Genomic DNA, 14,323 nt, shown 5'->3' with positions numbered 1-14,323 from the left:
ATAATGATAACTCTGTTTTATTGTTTTGCTAGTAATTCTTTAACTTTGTAAAGTAATTCTTTGTCTCTGAGTGTTGAGTTGGTGTTTTCAGAATTACACTAACTCTAGATACCTTTTTTTAAAATTCTTAAATAATGGTAACATTAGAGCCCTTTTTTTAAATGTAAAGTTAATGTCATTTTCCCCTGTTCATTATTTTTCCTTTTATCATCACTGACTATTATAACTCTTTCATCATCCAGTCATTGAAAGTCATGAGATCTTTTTACACATCTTTCCTAAAACTGAATAATTTTGTGCTTCTGGCAACCTTCTCCTCCCTGCCCGTGCCACATTTCCCTGTCATTTGTGAACGTTAAACAGCAGCAGTACCAGCAGAGAGCATGAGACTTCACCGATTACCTCTCTCCGCTGTAAAATTGACCATTTATTCATGCTCCCAGTATCTCTCGTTTAACCAGTAACGGCGTTCCCGTCTGCCCTGTGGCAGCACGTTGTTCAAAGAGCCTCGCCCGAAGGAGCCTGTCAGAACCTCCCCTCTGAAGATCTGGAGATGTTCTGCAGGATCATCCCGTTCGAAGGCGCGTTGTGACCGCTTTAGAGGAGAAACCTGGGAATTTGTGGGTCGTGACTCCCCTTTCTCTGCCCTGGTAGTGCCACTGAAACGCGGTGTCTCGTGTCGTCCTCCTGCTGCTCGTTTCTGTCTCTTTATTTGACAAAAGGCAAACGCTGGCATTGCCGTAAGGTAGACTGGGTAAGGGAGCTGCTCTGAAGGTAAAACTAAGGCCTTCCCTGCCAAGTGTGTTTACATAAAACAGCAAAAGCCTCCAACTAAATAAAAATAACAACACAACCTCAGTTCTCTGGACCAGATCTCCAACTCTGCGGGCACAGGAGGGACTGGGGATGGTGGAGAGGAGGGAGGGAGGGGCACAGGTAGATGGAGAAGTTTGGGGCTGTATCTTTTGGTGGAATACTGGCTTGTACTGACTTAGAGCATTTGTGTAGTGAAGGCTTTAATGTGCTGAATAAGAGTTTAAGATGCATCCGCAGGCTGTGGCGATCTGGCTTTCCTTCTCTGACTGGATAGATTTGAACTCCTTTTTCACTAGGCCTTCAAATAGCTTTTGATAGGAAATCTCACTTTCTCCCATTAGAGTTGCTTGATTTCATATTAATAAATATCTGTATTCACTAGAGACTGCCTAAATTGGTTCCACATTTCCTCAATGGGTCCTACGTGCCAGACCAGAAGCAGTTACTCTTTTGTTGGTGCAAGAACTTTTTTTTTTTTTTTTTTTTAATTTTATAAGAAACTGGAACATGAGAGTACTGAACTTGAAAATTCTGAACAGGCTTGATGCTAGGGCACCTGCTTTCAGGTCAGCTTTGTGTCAAGGTCTTCAATAATCAGAGTTTTCATGATTTGTATGTGTATCAGTATGTGCTTGTCACTTCCACAGTAGTGTATGACTTTCTAAGCCTCTTGTGTGAGGCGGAAAAGCCCGTCAAAATACTGCTCTCAAATGGCCAGAACTAATTAACAGTCACTGTTTCTTTTCTGCCTTTTTTTTTTCCCCCTCTGCATACTATGCATTTAGATGAAAGGAGATCCTCACAAAGCTTGATGACAGTATTACTTGATCTTAAAATGCTGGTGATGAGTAAGGTGGGGGTAGGACTTGTATTAAACATACATTTGCTCTAAGTTAAAAGCAGATCTGACAGTATTCTTATATGAACTAAACCATTAACACTGCAGTTGTTAATGTTTTTCTTTATAAATTTTGTAAGAACAAACCCTGTTAGGAACATTATTAATATAACACAACTCATATGTATGGAGTTAAAATGTGATCCATAATCGTATTGTTTTTTCATGGTTAATACTATTTAAATTTAGACTGTGAAGTATATTTTGTTTTGGCAGGCCAAAATTATTTTATAATTCTGAATACTAATAGTCACGTGAAGCTTCTGAAGATACAATTGCAAGCAAAAGTCAACTTTCTGGGCGTGCAATTCTGTCGTGGGAAAAAGGATTGGAAGTAGCTCATGCTGATCCAGTCTTTGCACTTGCATTCCAAAGCTGTCAATTCTCAATTAGCTTTGTTTTGCATTGCAAAATCACAGCCACCTTTTGGAATATTATGAAGAAGAACATTTCTTAATGTTATGTATTGTATTGACTGATTCAATAATTTGAGGTGGTGTTGGTTATATAAAAAACCAAACAAAACACAACCCCAAGGGAATTTGGCATTGAGATACACACATAGTTTAGTGATAAACACTGCATTAAAATTTATTATGGACAAATAACTAAAAGCTGAAAAGATATTGGGAAGTTATTATAAAGAATAAAAAGATCAAGCAATAGAAAACAAAGACAAAAGCAGTTTTTAAAATACTGCGAACTGCTAATTAGCACTGCAGAGAGTAAAGCTACTCAGGGACTTCCTCTGTAGTTAGTGGACTACACCCAAACCGCAGGGTAGCTGTTTCCCATATTTAAGGGTTTAGGTGTCTCATTTAATCTTGTCATGGAAACCAAACTCCAGTTAAACACGTTGTTGGGACAGAGCTGAAGCTGGGAAGCACCTGTATGTTCTGTAGCATCATCATAGCCAAATGAAGATGAACCCACAAGAAACTCTGCCTGTTTTGTGCATAAAAAGGAGCTTTCAGATTGGGAAGAATCGCTGCAGGTGCTTGCGATGGAGGTGTTGCTGCAGGGAAGCACCCTGCAGAGGCTCACTCAACAAAGTCCTTCGTTCTGATACCAGTGGCTGTTTGACCCTGAGAAACATTAGGCCTTAATTGCTTTCTCCCTTTTCACACTAATAAAATGGGGCTTCTTTAGCCATTTCAGGGAAGCCTTAAATGACAAGCAGCATTTCACCTAATTAGTAAAATGTATTCTGTGGCTGCATCTGGTAACATTAATCACTTACTGAGCATTAATTTAAAGTAAAAACTGCAGAACTCCTTCCACGTGAAAGGAATGCATTGGAGGTGACCTGTTCACCTGAAATGCTGCTTCAAAGCTTTACAAAGCAATATAAAATTTGTAAAAGATAGTGTGAACAATGTCACTCTAGAAACAAGTCACTGGTAAACATTCCTGTTCGATAAAGCTGGACCCAGGACTTAAAGTTCTTTTGTGACTATTACTTAGAGGACTGGTAATTGTCTGGTGGTTGATACTGTATTTCACTCATTCAAGTGAGAAGTAGATTGCTGAATACCAAATAGTGGCAGTGGAGCCAAACAGTTTGCCCTGATAAGCTTGAAAACTCCCTGTAAGCTGTAGAATGCACTTCGGATTCACTAAACAGAAGTCTTTTTAATGTTTAAATGTAAAGAAAGGAGGCAAGGTTGTAATGAAACCCACGGCTTTGGCAGTGTTGGGGGTGGGTGCATCTGAGCAGACTCATCTCTTGCGGATTTCTACATTATGGCACGCTCAGGATTTTTGTCGTGACCCAGCAGCCTTGTGAGTGCAGCGCCTACTTCTCTTCTCCAGCTGTGTGGCTGTGCATTTGGTAAGCTACCAGCGAGAGTGGTAGGGGGGTTCCCTGGGGGAAGAGGGCTTGCGTGAAGTCCTCTTACCTGTAAGGTGGAAACTGTGCTCGGCGGAACGCCCGCCTTAAGTTTCACCAGGTTGGAGAACGAAATAGCCTTTCCCCTGCCCCGTGCGACCGCGGCACTAACACAAGTTCCTGCGGTCGGGGTGGGCGTCCCGACGGCGGTTTGTCCAAGGGCACACGGTGGGTTGGTGCTTCCTCCCATCCCACCGCTGCTGGTGCTGGCTGCCCTGCGCTGCTCTGGGCCAGCTGGGTGACAACACCCCGTTTTTTTTTTTTTTTTTTTGCTTGCCACGGTTTTTAACCACCGTGGCGATCAGTAGTTTTGGGCGCCAAGAAAGGTGCGTCGGGCTCGTGTTGCTACGCGGTGTCTGCACGTAGATGTTTCTACACAACGAACGTCTTCTTGTCAACTGCAGTTCATCTTACTGATGGACAGCAGAGGCAAGTTTCAGGGATTCCTGCCAACCAGATGATTGAAGAGGTGGTTGTCAGTAAATGCCAGACACCTTGTGCTCCCTGTTTTCTGCTTTCCTCCTTTGCTCCCCATCTCCGTGGTCTTGCTGCCCTGTTTTCTCTTAATGCTTGTTCTGGCTCCGCTTGTGACTCTCTGCAGAGCTGCCTTAATTCTGGGTTTGCTTTTTCCGTTAACTTTCTGCTGGTTCAGTGCATCAAACGGACTTACGTGGAGGTTGACTGATTGTCAAAGCTGGCAAGTAGAAGAGGAGTGGAAACGATGCAAAAACAGTCAGGTCCCTTCCATAGGTACCAAGCTACCGCGTGCCCTCACCTTATCTAATGAAATCACACTGTGTAGTGGAAGTTGGAGCAGGGTTGAGAGAGGACCTGGAACTGCTGGTCTCAAGTGCTAACTTTAAAAATAGTAGCTTTTGCTTCTGTTTCTTGCTTTCTCATTCCCCTTTCTCAACCCCTTTCCCAGTCATTAATAGCTGAAATGTGAAATGAATTAAGCGGGATTCACTTTTAGTCAAGGAATCAAGAGATGTTTCAATAATGAATTAGTGATCGCTGTGGGAAAGAAACTTGGATTCTTCAGAGCATAATGAAACACTGGTGGGAATAATAAGAAGGAAGAGGCCAAGTGGCCAAAAGAATGAGAAACAGAGAAGGTCACGTTTCTGCATTTCCAGCAAGGGCAGCGCTGAAAGACAGCAGTGAGAAGTGCATGCACTCCTAAGTTCAGGGAATGATGATGCAAACCAGCCCAAGAGCTGAGCTGGTTGAGAAATGACAGAGAAATAACCATGTGGTTATGAGTCAGTAACTGATGTTTTTCTGTTATAGATGGAACAGCTCCAAGAATTGCCAAAATCATCATTTAAAAATTACACAATGTGAAAAAATGTATATCTCAAGTCACTCTTGTTGCTCTGATTTTTTTAGTTGATGAACTCCTGAAGTGTGTTGGTTTTTTATTTAGAAATAAGGCTAAATGAGGAAAGTCTCAATGCTAGTTTTAATTCTGGTAAATCTAGTTTAGTTTTGCTGGGCCTTATTGCCTTAGCCGGGTGGTGCAGCTTGCTTTACATGCGTGCTGTACTCCTCTTTGTTATTGTAGCTATAGATTTGTCATTGTGCCATCATATTTTAATATTAGTAACGGGCATTTGTAGGATCAAATAGATTTTGGACAACCAGACAATGCATTATGTGCAGAGAATTGATCTCACTGCTGTCCCTTGGGGGATCATTTGGAGGGAAATGCTGAATGTCAGTTTTTGCCCGCTTCATTCCCAGTTTTATGGACACTGCTTTCCCCCTGAGAAAGCAGATACTTGCTAATCAGTAGTTCTTCTGTTGCTTCTGGAGTTTGGATGCTGCACTGTTGGCAGGCAACATTGTGTTCAAGGATGAATCTCCCGTTTAAAGAAAACAAAACAAAACAAAAAAAAAAACAGAAGCCAGCAACCCTGTGTTTTCAAAATTAATTATAAATACGGTGCCAAAGTATTTTCCCATGCAGTCTTGCTGTTTCAGCATAATTCTACTCTGTGCATGACAGCAAAGCTGGAAGAGCCTGAGATTTTGTTTCTGCAATTCTGCTGTTTATTACTAACAACTAATGTTGCTTCAGCCAGCCGTTTACATCCCCTCTGCATTGCCTCCTACCTCAGGCTTTTAGTTGGTTTGGACTTACCCCAGCTGCCTTGCCTAAAGTACTGAAAATTGACCTAAAATCAAAATTATTTTTGTTTTGGGGCGTGAGGGCAGAGGCTTGATGTATCCCGAGTGACTGTAACTCTTGCCGGAGGTCGCTCTGAAACGTGCTATTATAGAGATCGAAATAGTCCCCGGTGTAGTTAGATGAGTTATGGCAATGGTGTGTATGTTACCATGTGTAAAATGTTGTGTAGATGATGTAGCAGAAATGGATTGACAGTAGATACAGGAGTAACTTTCAGTCATTGATAGGGTGGGGGTTTTTGTGTGTGTGTTTTTTTTGTTTGTTTTTTTTTTTTTAACGGGACGTTTTATGTAATTTCTTGTATTGTTTGCTCTTCTTTACAGAAATGGCTATTTAATAGGAAGTAAGAAGAGACTCTAGAATACAACTGTGTCTCAAATCTGCAGGTTTTTATCTAACGGACTGCTATTGAAACAGAAAAAGTGTTTGGTGTATTTAATAGTGTAAATTTGTCAGTTAAATAGCTAAAATTTCTCTGGCAAAATATCAGTGTTCTGTCATATTTGACAACATTAATCTTCAGTTTAGGTTCAAATTTCGGGGATAGTTTTTAGAGAAGAAGGAGCAGAATCCATCCAGTGTGGTTGTCTGTTCTCAGTGTAATGTTACTGTCATTTTTCTAGGGGTCACCTCTGTTCGATCTTATCAGGCAGTCAAAGGAACGAGAAGGCCAAACTGATCAGCCTGAGCCTACTTCCACTCTCAATCTGCCTCTCCAACATAATCACACCGCAGCAGACCTGTAAGTGATGTGCTTGAGGTCTAGTAAAATACGACGTTAATATCACCCTTAATATTTAAATCCACTTGTATTCTGGTTTCCTACTTGTCAGGCTTGGAACTCAGCTTATGTTGAAATGTTGTATTTGCTGCTGCTTATTCTACACGTAAATTTAGCTAAATCAAATTCTGAATTTTTTTTTTTTTTTTTTTCCCAAGCCCTGTCAAACTTGTAATTGCAAACTGTTATCTTACTTGCCCAGGAATAAATAAGTCCCTTAATCAGGTATTTAATCAATAACATGAATTTTTAATATCTGCTATGGGAATAACAGGTTACAGTAGCAGTTAATTTCTTCTAATGGGGGAAGAGGGAAGAGTTTATTCAAGAGTTACTCATATAAAATTGTTCCTTTATCCTGTGAAATTAAGTGCTTAATACATGTTGAATCTCCAGCTATCTCTCTCCTGTGAGATCTCCTAAGAAGAAAGCATCTGGACCTTCTCCAAACGCTAATTCCACTGCAGATGCTCAGCCAACTGTGACCCCCCAAACACAGAAACCACAGAAGTCTACCTCCCTCTCTCTGTTCTACAAGAAAGGTTTGTTGCTTCTGTATATATGCTGAAATTGCAAGCTTCTCTCTTGTTATTTATCCTTTTCGGGTTTTGGAGCTGAGAAGATTATAATGGAGTCTGTAGTAAACTCTCTGCAAGCTCTCAGCTGCCTCTGGAAGAAATGGTGGGACGGTGTCAGCAGGTTGATGCGTGCACTTGAGGCACGGCAGTTTCAGACTGGAAGCTTACCTATAAATTTTAAGAGTGGCCGTGTGGGCTCCGACGGAGGGTTCTCCTCTCACAGCATCCTTTTCCCAGCAGTGACCGTGAGTCGATGTCACGGGAAGCTTAAGAACTGGGCAAGCACGTGTGGTGCTTCCCCTGAATGCAGCTTTGACTTTCCCCAGCACCAGGGTTTTTTCCTGAGCATTTTGCAACGTGTCTGTCTGCTTGGTAACTCTCAGCAGATGCACGTTCCCAGTGCTTGTCCAGACTCTTTTTGAGTTGAGATGAACATACCTGTGCAGCATTGTTTTGTGTGGACTTCCGTGTGTCCGTTGCCTGTTGCATTGTCGTGGTTTAGGCCTGGTTGGCAGCCAACCACAATGCAGCAGCTCTCTCTCCCTTCCCCTCCGGCAATGAGAAGGGACAGAGAGCCAGTCTTGGGGTTCGAGATAGGACTGGGATGGGGGAAAATCCCCCTTTTATGATCACGAGCAAAAGGCAGACTCGTTAGGGGAAGAAAAAAAAAGAACATACATTTATTACAGACACTAACAACACATAACAGAGTAGGACAGTGAGAAGCATTGCCACATCTTGAGAACACCTTCCCCCCACCCCTCCCTTCTTCCCAGGCTCAGCTCTGCTCCCGATATCTCTACCTCCTCCCCCAGTGGCGCAGGGGCAGGGAATGGGGGGTGCAGTCAGTGCTGCCACTTCTCTTATCTTCGGTGAGGGGAGCTTCTGGAACTTGTTCCTCCTGCTCCATCGTGGTCCCCCTCTCACAGGAGACAGTCCTCCACAAACTTTCTCCGACTTGAATTCCTCCCATGGGCCGCAGCGTTCCCCACACTGCTCCGTCATGGGTCACTAACTTCCTCCGACTGGATTCCCTCCCACGGCTGCAGCCCTTCCCGAGCTGCTCCGGCGTGGGACTCCCCCACATGCTGCAATCCTCCCAGTGCTGAATTACAGCAGCGGGGCTGCCTTTTCCCACAAGACACCCCGGCCTTCTTCGGGCACAGCACCTTGATCATCCGAGCAGGAACAACAGGCTGTAAATCAATGTCTGCTCCACCATAGATCTCCATGGGTGGCGGGGGGGGCCGCCCTGCCGTCTCCCCACAGGATACAGGGGGGTCTCTGCTCCGGCACACCTCCCCCCTCCTTTCTTCCTCCGTTCCTCCACTGACCTTGGTGTTCACGCAGCTGCAGCAACTCCTCCTCACAAGTCCCACTGCACATCACCACGTCCCTCCTTAAATACGTTATCGCAGAGGCGCAGCTGATTGGCTCAATTTCCCAAACTGAAGTGGAGCTGACGTGGAGCTGGGGGAGCTTCGAGAAGCTTCTCACAGGGGGCCGCCCCGATAGCCCCCTCCCCTGCCACCAAAAAAACCCACCACTCACTCAACCATTTATTTTGAACCTGGCTTCTACTACCTTCATTTGAGGGCTTCTGGTTTTTGCAGTGGGAGATGGTGAACATTCAATTGCTGTCTATCCTCCACGATGTTCCTTTTATTTTGTATACCTCTATTATTACACTTCCAGTATATTTTTCTTCTCTTTTTTTCTGAAGTGTATCTACTGGCCTATCTTCGACTACATACCCTGTTCTTTCGGCTCCTCTCTGAACATCCTGACCTGGAACCCTTGATCTGGACCCTCTTCCAGCACACGCTGCAAAATGAGTATGAACTTATGAGAGACAGGCACCTGGACCAGGTAACGTTAACAAAAAAGTTTTTAAAAGTTTTAAAATACTCTCCCGAACAAAATGTTCCTTATGCATTACTTGGCCATTAGAAATTGTAATCTGAGCTTTTATTTCTCTGTTGATCACTCGGAGGAGAAATTAGAGTGAAGTCTATCATCTCAGGTTTTTTAAGTATTGGCAGTTACTATGGGATCTTCAAGTGCCATTTGCAGCTATTTTCGAAATAATGAAGACGCACCAAATTTTCTAGTATTTTGCTTAAAAAAACACTGATTTTCTTCGGGAAGACAACATGTGTTGCTGATACACTTTTTGTTATTCTGCCTTAAAATTGCAGCGTGTGAAATGAATTTGAGAAGCTGTTATCAGCTCAGATTAGTTGATTGTCATACAGAATTGGAGGGAATGGTAGTTGATGTATATTCTGGAAGTTCTTATGAAATTGAGTTGTAAGCTAGTTTACAGAGCACAACCAGTAATAGAAGGCTCATCAATTGATTCCTTAACTTGAAATGAAGAAGATGAATTAATTTTCTGCATTTATAGTTGTCTTGTCTCGTTTCTTTAATAGATCATGATGTGTTGCATGTATGGCATATGCAAAGTAAAGAATGTAGATCTTAGATTTAAAATAATAGTTTCGGCATACAAGGAGCTTCCCAACACAAATCAAGAGGTATGGAAATTCTTTAATGTTACCCCTCTATTAAAATCTTACTAACTAATTGTTTCTCTCTGTTTGTCTAAAAAAAAAAAAAAAAAAAAAAACCAAAAAAAAACCAAACTACACTTGAACATACAAAAGTAAACTCTTTCACTGCATCTCCATTTTGTGGAGGAGAGAACCGGCTCTAATACTAAATGTTTCTTTAAAAATCTCACACAAATAGTTTGGTAACTCTTCTCAGAAAGCAGACTTCACTTTTTTACGTAAAGTTAATAAATAATTGGTGATAATTCTGCCTGGAGGCTTTATGAAAGATTCAGATGTACTGCTAATAGGATTTTCAAAAGCAACCCAAGTTCTTTTAAAAGCTACCTAACTGCCATTGGGCGTTAAAGGCAGACGAGCAGATAACCTTCTTTAGAGGCTTACCTAGAAATATGGTTAGGTATCAGAGATGTATGGTTATATATCAAACAGGTAGGTGTATATTAAAGTTACAGGCTTAATTCTAAGGTTAAGATGTTCCTTTCTTTGTAAGGGCCTTACTGAAATTTTTGCCCCAAATGGTAGTTAAATCAATAGAAAATCAAGCAAACAATCAAAGAGTTAATTGACCCGTAGGCACACTTTTATTAGCAGAACTTCTCACAGTGTGTTTGTGCATCCTGGCTAAACTCCAGTCTTTTGTCCCCAAGCCTAAAGAACTATTTTATCCACGTCAGGTCAGTAATGATTTTTTCAGGCTTGCAAGGCATACACAGTAAGTGAAGCCTTTTTATTTTTTTTTTTGACAGTTGCATGTATAAGAGTAAGTGGAGCTTAAATTTGAAAAATGTTGTTATGGTACTGATGAACTGCTTTTGCACCAGGGAGCTGTGCCAGTGACCAGTTAATTCAGTAGGTGCCAGCACTGCTGTTCATACGTGTTTGGGAAAAAAAAAAAAAAAAAAAAACCAAAACAAACAAAAACCAACAATCTAGAACAGTTCTAAATAGTAGTTACAATGGCTTGTATACAATACCCATGCCATCTTAGCTCTTATCTAACACAGATTTTTTGAATGACTTTATCACATGTAAAATTGTCTTGTCTTTTCTTTTTCTTTAACTGCGTATGATTTTCTCACCCTGTGTAGACTTTCAAGCGTGTTCTTATCAGGGAAGAACAGTATGACTCCATTATAGTCTTCTACAACTTAGTGTTTATGCAGAAGCTGAAAACAAACATTTTGCAGTATGCCTCCAACAGGGTAAGCTGTTAGTTGTGTTCGGTATTAATTATTTAACAGAATAGGAATATATAGACAGTAAACCCTTATGATTATTTTATTATTTTTACAGCCTCCCACTCTGTCACCTATTCCACACATTCCTCGCAGCCCTTACCAGTTTTCCAACTCTCCTCGGCGTGTCCCTGCTGGCAATAACATCTACATCTCACCCTTGAAGAGCCCTTACAAATTCTCAGATGGGTTTCAGTCACCCACAAAGATGACTCCAAGGTCTAGGTAGGTTGTTGGCAAGCATTTCTTTGACTAAATCAAAGGTATTTGGGGGGTTTTAGTGAAAGCAAATTAGAAGATGGCACGGTCTAGTTTCTCAGTAGTCTGTGGTTATTTTATCTTTTCTGGTTAAAAGTTTAGGCCCTGTATTTGCAATCTTTATTAATCTTTGAGCACTTCTCTGTTTCAGTTGAGTCGGTGTGCTCAAGGGGCTTGGGGGTTTTAACTTTTCTCCTTTTTCTTTTTTTTAAGAATGGTCACATCCAAGAGGGGTTTTCTGACCTAGCTGCTTAAACGTTGTTGGCTTTGACTCTGGATCACACTCCTGAAAAACATAGATGAGCTTTGTACTCTCCTTTAAAGACAAAATACTTTTTTGGAAAAAAAAAAAAATGGTGCGGTATTTAGTTGACTGAGCAGAACATTTCAAACTGTTGGTCACTAGTTCTTAGCAGACAAGGATGACAGCAAGTGTGCAGGTCTCCACTGGGTTTTTCAGACTAGGATCAAGTGAGTCCCACTGCACCCTGTGTACAAAAATTAAAATATTGTATGTTAGGTGTGAGTCCTGCGTGGTTTCGATTAGCAAATACCTAAAGGTGTCAATGGAAGGATGATTATCTGGGTACCCAGCACTGAAGTGTCTTCCTGCTGGTAAGGGACAGACTGTGGGGGCCTCTGATTCTTTCAAGCCACAGTTTCTTTTCTGTCTGTGGGGTACAGCTGATTTGGTGATTCAGCATTCACTGGCCCGAATAGAAACCCGAGGGCCAGGAAAGCCTAGCGTGGGTTTGCTCTCTTAACGCCGAGGGGAGGAGACTCTGACTCTGTTAAAGTCTTCTGCTAAGCTGTGCAAATTAGCGGATGCTTCTATTGTCGTTAAATTCTATTATTGTTAAATCTTAACCTTAAATGCTTCTTTTCTTCATTTGACAGAATTTTGGTGTCAATTGGTGAATCATTTGGGGTGAGTTTTAACATTTTTGAATGTCTGGTCTTGAACGCGCGTAACTTCTGGAGGAGTGGGATAGCTGACACCCGTCGCAGTGCCCAATGAGTGTCTCTAACTTAACGCAGTGTTTGAGGGAATCTGTAAGCACAGAGATTACAGGGGCGTTCTGTTAACTCCCTTCAGATATCCAGAGTTCACTTTTAAAATGTTTTGCGTTTTATTTTAGTTGCTTTGACAGAAGATAGACCGCAGGGTTTTAGAACCCTTAATTCTCTTAGTGGATGATCCGGGAAGTTTGAGTGCTTTCAGGATTTATTAGCAGTTCTCTCCCTGTTTCCTTGTCGTTTCAGGCTTCTGAAAAGTTTCAAAAAATAAACCAGATGGTGTGCAACAGTGACTGCCAGCTAAAACGCAGCGCAGAAGTAAGCGCTGCTCCGAAGCCACTGAAGAGGCTGCGCTTTGATATAGAAGGGCAGGACGAAGCAGATGGAAGGTGAGAGATTGTTCTTGGCTTTTTGGTAATCTTACATCTCACCTGGTTCTCGGGGCCTTCCACCCTAACTTCTTCCCGACATCCGAACCCCTGTTAATTTAGTAATAAACATATTAAATGAGAGACAATAGCATAGTACTTCTCCATTAGATGCTTTGATGTCAGAAGCAAGGATTTATTCGGTGCCTATACGTCCGGCATCCTGGTGTGACTGCTGAGTGCTACAAGCCATGCTGTTGTCTTCAGTCTTTTGAAAAACAAACCCCAAATTTTTCAGACGTAGGAGAAATCAAGCAACTGTTGAGTTTAGCGTGGGTGAAGAAAAGAGTCTGCATCTTTGTAAGAGAAGGCAGTGGCACTGAAATGAACTAATTTGGATTTAAAATTAGGTTATGAGGATAAAAAGTTGTGGTTTTTAACCTCTGCTTAATCATATGCTTTCTGTCTGCAGCAAACACCTGCCCCAGGAATCCAAGTTCCAAAAAAAGCTTGCAGAAATGAGTGAGTTTGGGGGTTTTCTTGTTGTATTTTTTTTTTTTTCTTTAACTACACAGCAGTGGGTGCCCTGGGTAAAAGAGTTTGTGCCCACTCCGATTAAAAAAAAAAAAAAAAAAATTGCTCAACGCTGATGGCATTTCGGTAACCTGCTTAGTTTTTTTGTGCTGGCTCCACCGAATCTTGAAAATGCAGATCGTAAAATGGAAATCCTCAAAAGCCTTTTCTGAGGATGTTGAATGGCACAGCAGCGTAGAAGACGCTGTACAGCGTGTGAATCAGACAGTGGGCGTGACACACTCTTCCGAAAGACTCGAGCTGCTGAAATGGAATGAAGTGCATGGCAAGGCTTTCCCGTTTGTCCCAGTGCCAGACCCTTAGCTGAGAGCTTGCAGGCAGGAATGGGCAGTAACTGCAGCAGCGTTCCGTTGACTGGAACACCTTTTTAGGTGTTGACAGGGCAGTAAAGGAAAACTATCCACGCAGGAAAATTGCGTGTAATTTCTACGTTGCTTTCCTGCCTTTCATGCTAAAATGCCCGGGACTGCTGAGAGTCTTCCCTGCGGCTCGGTGGTTTTTTTTTCAGATTTTTACGGGATCGCTTTGTGTTTCCCAAGTGAAACTCGGGTTTGAAAAGCAAACCGGCCCCACCGCCACATCCGAGCTGTGCTTCCCCCCTCCCGAGAAGCAGCACGCTTTGGCCCCACCAGCTTCCCCCCCCCCCCCGGGTGGAATCGGAGCTCTGTAGCTTCGGGCGGGTTTGCTCGTTACAAATTCTTGCCTAGCAAAGCGTCTGCCCGTCCGGGTGGCTCCCTGTGCAGATCCAGGGACCTCGGGGTCTCTCCCCGGGGTGGGAGGAATCGCGCAGCGTTTCCCCCCGGGGCAGCGGTGGGGAGGGGCTGTGCCGCCCCGTGCCCCCCCGCAGCGAGGCCGCGGCCCCGCGTGGGTCTGCCCCACGGCCGGGGGGGCAGCCAACTCCCCAGCCAACTTCCCAGGGCGCGTGGGCCTGAGCAAGAGCCGCTGAAGCAACCCGAGCGTTAACGCCTCGATTGTTAAAACTGAGGGATCTGTTTTCCGTAGGATGGTGTGCACCTTCCACTCCTTGGTGCCATCGCAGATTTTTACAATACGCGCCCAAAGGAATGCTGAAGGAAGTCAGAAAGGATTAATTTCATTCTTTTTGTTTTGTTTTGTTTGTGGT

At 42.9% G+C, this 14,323-nt stretch overlaps 1 protein-coding gene across 3 annotated transcripts in view; it reads left to right on the top strand.

Annotated features, from left to right (window-relative positions):
- RB1 (RB transcriptional corepressor 1) overlaps positions 1-14,323 on the top strand; it is an 80,834-nt gene that overhangs the window by 64,424 nt on the left and 2,087 nt on the right. For 2 of the 3 annotated variants that reach the window (XM_042805884.1, XM_042805885.1), the window contains exons 18-26: positions 6,417-6,535; positions 6,971-7,116; positions 8,876-9,021; positions 9,585-9,689; positions 10,817-10,930; positions 11,022-11,188; positions 12,119-12,149; positions 12,485-12,627; positions 13,079-13,128. In XM_042805884.1, coding sequence (XP_042661818.1) covers positions 6,417-6,535; positions 6,971-7,116; positions 8,876-9,021; positions 9,585-9,689; positions 10,817-10,930; positions 11,022-11,188; positions 12,119-12,149; positions 12,485-12,627; positions 13,079-13,128 — 1,021 coding nt within the window. The remainder of the gene's footprint in view (positions 1-6,416; positions 6,536-6,970; positions 7,117-8,875; positions 9,022-9,584; positions 9,690-10,816; positions 10,931-11,021; positions 11,189-12,118; positions 12,150-12,484; positions 12,628-13,078; positions 13,129-14,323) is intronic. The other variant, XM_042805887.1, reaches the window with a different exon arrangement.

This window comes from Tyto alba, unplaced genomic scaffold, assembly GCF_018691265.1.
Source record: "Tyto alba isolate M040663 unplaced genomic scaffold, T.alba_DEE_v4.0 Super-Scaffold_45, whole genome shotgun sequence".
Taxonomy (NCBI): Eukaryota; Metazoa; Chordata; class Aves; order Strigiformes; family Tytonidae; genus Tyto; species Tyto alba.
Note: the sequence above shows the minus strand (reverse complement) of the source record. Positions and strands in the feature narration are given on the sequence as shown.